General features: G+C 41.3%; 1 protein-coding gene across 3 annotated transcripts; it reads right to left on the bottom strand.

Moving 5' to 3' along the window:
- Positions 1–791: 791 nt before the first annotated feature.
- tagln (transgelin) lies at positions 792–5,834 on the bottom strand. Of its 3 annotated transcripts, XM_053486650.1 has the most exons (6): positions 5,676–5,815; positions 3,999–4,041; positions 3,157–3,348; positions 2,464–2,635; positions 2,229–2,331; positions 792–1,379 (listed from the first exon to the last, which is right to left on the bottom strand). In XM_053486650.1, exons 2-6 carry the CDS (start codon positions 4,008–4,010, stop codon positions 1,232–1,234), a joined length of 627 nt encoding a protein of 208 aa, XP_053342625.1. In that variant the 5' UTR covers positions 4,011–4,041; positions 5,676–5,815; the 3' UTR covers positions 792–1,231. The 3 variants fall into 3 exon arrangements, with proteins under 3 accessions (XP_053342625.1, XP_053342626.1, XP_053342627.1); XM_053486651.1 differs by lacking the exon at positions 3,999–4,041 and having other exon boundaries at positions 5,676–5,834; XM_053486652.1 differs by lacking the exon at positions 3,999–4,041 and having other exon boundaries at positions 3,157–3,351; positions 5,676–5,831.
- Positions 5,835–7,830: the final 1,996 nt, after the last annotated feature.

Genomic DNA, 7,830 nt, shown 5'->3' with positions numbered 1-7,830 from the left:
CTGTGGTCTTGTGTCAGAGTCACACTTTTTCTCTATCCACATCTTCTCCAAAGCCATTGATGGGAATTTGACCAAACCTTTACAGAAGACTTTATTAGGATGCATGTTAAGTAGGCTGGTGATTCATGTCTTCCTTGGAAGACTCGTGTGAAAATTATTATTTTATCAGTGAGCAGCCTTTAGTCAAAATGTTCTTTCTACTGTAGACAATCTTCAACTTTACGGAATCCTCCCACACGCCTCTAAATAAAGTAAATATATCCAAATGTAAAGTACTACATATTGAATGCTGTCTCTGAAATTATATTTTAGGAAAATAATATTTTGAGTTCATAGACTAGTTCATAGTTATAGGGAATCTGTTAAATAAAGTCCTGGTAAAGACAGAAGTCTTTGTCTTCTCAGTGCCAGTGGAGTTGTGCCCGAATAGAAGGTCTAGTTCAATAGTTGTTGCTAAGATTTATCAACCTAACGGTATATCTAATTAATCTGGACTGATTGTCCTCATGCCCTGCAATAGATTGGCACCCTGTCCAGAGTAAACCCCGCCTCATGCCCTGAGTCTCCTGGTATACGCTCCAGGCCCCCCGTGACTCTGAGAAAGTGTCCTCAAAAAAGAAGCATTTCATTGATAATGAAATGATTAGTATTAAAAAACAGAAATAAAACCTCCTTCTTTAGACATCTTTTAATTAGACAAAATACAAAAATACAAGGCTGTTCCTATGCGGTGTTTCAGAAAAGGGGGTAAAAACAGCCTTACATTTCAGAAATTCAAATTTTCCAATAACTTGTTTTAGCATACCTTTATTTGCATTAGAAGGTTGACCAAGTACATGTTCGCAAAAATGAAAAGTTTTATCACAGACGTCCAAATGATTAAAATCTTCTGTCAGTCAGTTACCTCCTTTATTACATTGGTACTAAAATCACTTAAACCATCAGGGAAAAAAAAAAAACTTTATCATCGAAACTTCATCAAATTTACATCTTCCATGTGCTGTATTTTAAGGATTCGTTCAAAGTATTTCAACAACTACTTACTTATTGTCCCAAGATGTACAACAGAGATATTGGTTTGTTTCTGTTTTCGTATGTAAACTGTGAATGAGCACATGAGTGTGTATGTCCTTATGCTTTCGGTAAATGGTTAGTTTGATAATTTGGCACATGTTTAGAGTAGTATAGGGGGACTGGAAAAGGGGTAGATGAGGTTTAGAAGTGAGTGGATTTAAGGGTTTAGGATCTGTCTGGGTCTACCGTAGCCTGTCATGCCAGCTTGGGATGCCCCTTTGTTGGAGCCCATTTGCAAGCCGATAACGTTCTTCCCCGATTTCAGCTGGTCGTCGGAAAAGTCCCTCCGGTTCTCCTGCGCTTTCCTGTAACAGGCAGAGGACAGCAATGCTGGACACATCTTCTTCATGCATAACTCATTATACAGTAAACACAGATGTAATTATTTAGATACACTAATGCAGGAACGTTGATGCTTTCAAGTTTGACGTTTCTCAGGAATGCCTTAAAGGTTTAACGTCGAGCAAGGTTTCTGTTTTTGAAAAGGTTTTAAGCTAAACCCCTATATAAATCTTTTAATAGGTAGGGTGATGACTATAGCAAGCCAGCTAGTTTCGTTTATTAGTTATGAAAGAATAATATAAATTGTTACATGTCCCTTTTCATCACTCTTTATTTAAGCCATAAGCATTAAAACCTAAAACCTTAAGGCTAGTACTGTGTATGTTCCACTTGTGCTTCCAGGGCAACTCTGGCCCCTCAGGGTCTAAAAAAAAGACTCTGGGGATGTGCTGTGGTGTTTGGCACCGGAACGGTAGCGGCTGAACCTTGGGTGTTTTGGGGTGTGGGTCAGGTCTCCATGGATCGGATTTGTTTGTCCGGCACATTCCATGGATGTTCAGATGGCTTGGGCTCTGGGGAATTTTTAAGCCGGATCAACAACCTTGAGCTCTTTGGCTGCTAAGCCTTAGCCATGGTGATGCACTGGGTATTCTGAAACCTTTCTATCATGGCCAGTGTCGGCCATGCTATATTGGCTTTTCGGTGGGATCAGACCACACAGGTGCCTTTGGTCTGCATGGGCATAAATGAGCCTTGAGTGCCCGTTATCCTGTCACCAGTTCACTGGTATATAATTGATAATCATTGTTATTCGATTCACATGGTGGTGATGTTAATGTCATGGCTAATTGGGAAATATTGCAGCTACTCACTTGAAGAACCAGTCGGGGTTACCACGGAAAGTCCCGTCGTCCTTTGTGACTGCAATGCTGCCAAGAGCCATCAGTGTTCTTTGCACCGCAGCCAAATCTTTTCCTTTAGGCACAGAAAAGTATAGTTCTTACTTTAGTACAAGCAGATAATTACCTTCTGATAACTTCTGGTGCATCTCCTGGTGGGACTTCATCTAGATGAACCGTATTACGAACCACATATTAATTGACTTACCCTCCCAAAGGTCCACAGTTTGAAACATGTCGGTTTTAGTCACGCCATATGCCTCTGCAGCATTAAGGAACTGAGACACCTGCTCCATCTGTTTGAAGGCCATTGGTGAGCTTTGGATCTTTTTTATGGGCTTGTCTCCATCATGGAGACTGTTGATGAGCTCGCTGAGGACCTGAGAGACACCAATAAGACGATTAGAAGTGTTGGATTTTACACAAGAGTTAATAGCATCGGGGGCTTTCAATTTAAGCATGGCCAATTACTGTTTGGTACAGCAGCTAGGCATTCTCTTTTATGCAAGAGCTACCAATCTGGGAAAGTGATGGCATACTGTTACTTAACATGCTTGGAAGAAACACCTCAATTCTGGTGTCTACGATTTGCTGATGTCAATTGAAGAGACAGGTTTCTTCTGAACCAAAGAGCCGGGGCAAGAGTGCTCTCTTGTATTTGGTTGTCTATAGAGTTAAACTTTTTTCTCTTTGCTCGGTTTTTCCAATATACTGAGTAGTCTATATTTTGCCATGAATACTAAAGTTTCATTAAGGCCATTTTAACAACACACAAACTTTATCTACAAATTGGCCTCCATCCATAGCTTCTATTATCATCTCTTGAGTATCAACCAGATCTCCTGATTAAGGCCTTTAAACCCATAATAATAGCATCCTGGATGGACATGACATCACTCACACATCCGTCTTTCAGCCATTCCTGGAAGCCATGCTTGCCATCTGCAGGCTTCCCCACTCCAGAACCGCACTGGGCCATGATCCACTCCACCAGACGTTGCTCAAGCTCGGGGTCATACTTCTTATCAATCTTGTCCTGTACCTGGCGACTCAATCCGTACGATGGGCCTTTGTTGGCCATGGCTGGGGTTCCCTGCTCCATGAAAGAAAGAAAAAAGGCAAACAAATGTTAATTATGATTAGGAAAACAAATGTGTGCTGCTTTTTAGGGTTGGTTCTGAGCTTATCCTGTTTAAAGTTGGAGTTTGACTTAAATAGTATAAAGCTTAAAAGAGAAAAAGCGAAGATTCCAGTACAATTTCTTCATGATTTCAAACTTACCTCACACTGCATCATGAAAATTAGTTAAAATTGCACTGAATCTGAATGGTACAATCAAGTATTTGCACATTTTAAACTGGTGTGTCATGAGCAGTGTCCTAGTCTATCATCGACTTCTTTATAAACTTATGACTTTAAGCCACAAGCCAATCCCAAACCAGTGAAAAGCAGCCAACAACCAGTACTGTGGATAGAAGCTGCCACGTAAAGAAATCAGCGCAATCGTGACGTCATCATACAAACTTATTCCCAAGTCATGCATAGAATTAAGCCAATTTCAAGCAGCCTTTAAGAGTCATCATCCGAACACAGCTTTCTTTTTCAAATAATTCTTGAAAGCGTTAACCAGAGCTGAAGGACTGTGACAAATGAAGCTCTAAAGGCTGCAGAAGCACATTTGTAATATTCTCAGTGCCAAGCCCACACACAGTAGCATCGCCATAGAGTCAGCAGCACTGTCACCTGTGCTGCCATCTTGATGTCTGGACACCACCACGCTCTGGGCCTGAAGGTTAGAGGTAAGGCAAGAATAAGCAAGTCAAACTGTTAAGAGATCGTACACACCCTGGTTAGGAGATAAAACACTCAACAACTTTGATGTTGACAGGCACAGGGCACGACATCGAGCGACCCCTCGCTCTCCAGAACACACACAGGAACTCCACCTAATGAAATCCCTCCCATCCTGTCCAGCGATATTAAACTCTCTACTGTAAGTATAAAACCATGCCACAATTACATTTTCCAATAACAGCATGTCCCTCCAAAGGTTACGCAGTTTTTTATTTGTTTGTATGTTCCTGTTATCACTTAAGCTATAACAGCTACATATAGCTTAACTTTGCTTCTTACAAAAGTACTGAAACTGGAGACTCCTTCCATAAATGTGAACAAAGACTTGAATTATATTGTATGAAATCCCAAATTTATGAGTTGAATATATACCTGTATTAAAACCTGTGATTAGCCTCGCAGCTTGCACTGTTAAACAGGATGGATAACCGTGGATAAAGGATAAAATTTCTTAATCTCTTTAAATTCCTTTCCAAAATGCAAATTCCATCATTTTTTTCCCCTAACGTTGCCACAGAGGAATCCCTGCAGAACCGACCTGTGGAGTGACTGAACTCTTGGAATGATGTAATGACATCATCTCTAAATGGCAGCTGGAATGCTAGAGGTATATCTCACATGCCTACTGCTCAGTTCTACTACTTACAGTAGCTACTGCTTGACCATTTCAGGTACTTCTTCCAGGAATGGATCCTTACAGCCATATAACTTTTGGTTGAGTGTTGGTTTTATGGCGAAGCTGAAGAAGCTTTAAAACGCTTGTATGGCATCGCAGAGACGTGTTCTACATTTAGATTTAGACTTCCTGATGGCATCTGTTGATGCGCAAAGTTCCTGCAAACCATCCAAGATAAATCTTTGGGGGTCTGGTTGTAAAGCGTTCCAAGGTTTACTTTAACAAGTGTGTTCTGTATACCACATGTCTAGTGGTGATGACTGAGTGTTTGAGAGCCTGTGAGCCTATGTGTGTGTGTACAAGAATCAGCACTGACAGTCAATAAATTGGAATGAGCTTTGGTGGTGGATGAGCTTCTGGTTAGGGCCTTTTATGGCAATTATTTGTATTTGTGATGAAATGCTGTAGACAGCTAGAGTGTGTTACGAAAGTAGCCGAGCCAGAGATCTGCCACGGTTGCCTACGTCGTACATTTAAGTCTAAAATGTCTAAAAATACAGGTTTTACTTTAGAGTAGAGCAAATGTGTTTCTAATTCACAAAAAAAAAAAAAAAAAAACATCCAATACGTTCTTGTGGTTAACCATCTAGACTCACTGGAGTGGAATTCCAACAATGTACCATAGTTTTGCTGTTTGTTTGTTTTTTATTATAAAAGTCTTCAATAGCTTTTTAAAATCATGTCACCACAGCACAACACGATGTCAGTCTCCGTAAGTACTTGTGAGGACCAGCAGACTTGCAAAAACGTTCAACATATCACTTTGACCAATCTGGCTTTCTTTAAATTCTCCTGATGTCACCCGATCCACGAAGTCAAAAACTCTCATACACACGAATCTCTGTATTTGTTTGTTTTTTTTATCTGAGAAAAAGAAAAGACATACTCACTGTGTATGAGTTTTAGGATGAAGGTCCTCCGCACGGTTCGGAAGGAGCGTGTGTTAGGAAGTATGCGCGTGTGGGTCTCTGGGCGTGGGTGTTTTATGCAGCGCCAGGAGAGTCCTCCCTCTGAAAAGAGCAGACTTAAAACAAGGAGAGCTGCAATGACTTCACCATTAGAGAACTAGCCACTCGGAGGATGGAGAGAGTGAGGGAGAAAAGGAAACCGTGGCCTTAAAAGGACATGGCCTTTTTCCTCTAAGCCTTCCTCTTCAACAGGCGCTCCCTCCCTCTATCCACATTGCACTTTACCTCTTTTTTTTTCACCTCTTCTGTTGGAAGAAGGGAAGCCTTATTTGGGAAGAGGTCGGGAAGTAGAGAGGACTTCAGCCAAGAGGCTTCTGGTTTGGTCATGGAGAGGAATTCTCGAAATACCACACCGCACCACTTCATCGTTTTACGCCAGGAAGGAATTGAGAACGAGGCAGGCATGTACGTCCTGGGATAGAAGGAAAGGACGGGTAGAAAAAAAGGCACGAAGGGAACATATGAAGGCCGCAGAAGGAAGAGAACATGTGAGCAGATCCATGGCTGAGGAGAAAGTGTGATTTATGTTATACAAGGAAGCATGGAGGGGAGACTGAAGACATGATTAAGATGAACTGTAGGTGACTACTGTTGAGACGGTTGCTAACAAGACCATTTATGTCCACGATACTCCCACCTTGTGCGGTGATGAAGAACAAGTAAGAAATGCATTCCAATGTGCTGGAATTTCACAAGTAGAAACTTTTGGTTGCATGGGGGGGAGAAACGAAACTCATTTCGGAGAAAAACAAGAACATAAAATCAATCAAAGACCATTTGGAGTAATGTTCAAAACATTCCCCTGGTGCGGCCTCCCCAGAGTGGCTGAAATTACTCATCATGTGACTTGGGGATATAAATGGCTTGACGTTAAACAAGATAAGAGTGACTTCCTTCAGTTCTGTCATTGGAGTGACCTGTCATGCTACTTAGCACGGAAACTGTACATATGAGATATGAAAATCTCATATTCTAGACAAAAAGTGCAAAAACAGCAGCTGGAGAACACTGACAGATGGAAAGCAGTTGTGCAAATTTACCCTCAGGACGTGAATGCTTGCCATGAGTCATCTAATTTCAGAATGTTACTCCTTTCCACTTGATTAAAAGATCAAGTTCAGATCCATTTAATCAAGCAGTTAACATCTCCATCCATCCATTCATTCATTTATTCATTCATTTACTCAAGAGAGTAATCTCCTGCATATCCATTATCTAGAACAACAAAATAATAGTTGATCATTTATTTATGCAAGTAAATATCTATCTATCCATTCATTCAGGCAATCAACTAACCATCCAACCATTCATTCATACACCGATTATCTGTACTACATCACCAATTATATACCAGTAAACTGGTGACAGGATCATGGGCACCCCAAGGCTCACCCTTGCCCGCAGGAACCAAAGTCCAGCCCATCCTCTCCGATGCCACAGAAAAGCCAATGCAGCACTTACCAAAAACAAGTTCAATGCTGACCCTGATAAATATTAAAAGCACCAGAACACCTAATGATCATAGGTTTGGCAGGCTTGGGGTCTTTGCCTGTCAGGCCCTGCCAAACTGGATTCCAAATTCCCCAGATCTACTGAGGCCCCACTGTCCTAGTGCCAGACACCACAGCACACTTCCAGAGGTCTTGTAGAGTCATGTGCCAAGGGGCCAGAGCTGCCCAACTGGCACAGGGGGAACCCAAATCTCTTCATCCATCTATTTATGCATACATCTGTACAATCAATCCACTATCCATCCATCTCACTATCACTATTAATCAATTCATCATTTATTGATTTATTTATCCAAGAAATCAATAAGAATCGGTTTTAAAATCGGTTTAATTTTTCGATTTTGGGCCATCCTTTGGCAGCTATAACAGCTTTAACGCTTCTGGGAAGGCTTTCCACGACATTTACAGTAGGAGTATGTTTATGGGAATTTTTGACCATTCTTCCAGGAGAGCATTTGTGAGGTCAGACACTGATGTTGGACATCAAGGCCTGGATTGCAGTCTCCGCTCTAATTCGTTCCATGTCCTTCATGGGCTTTCTGCTTTGTGCACTGGTGTGCAGTCAT

This window comes from Clarias gariepinus, chromosome 25 (genome assembly GCF_024256425.1).
Source record: "Clarias gariepinus isolate MV-2021 ecotype Netherlands chromosome 25, CGAR_prim_01v2, whole genome shotgun sequence".
Classification (NCBI taxonomy): Eukaryota; Metazoa; Chordata; class Actinopteri; order Siluriformes; family Clariidae; genus Clarias; species Clarias gariepinus.
Note: the sequence above shows the minus strand (reverse complement) of the source record. Positions and strands in the feature narration are given on the sequence as shown.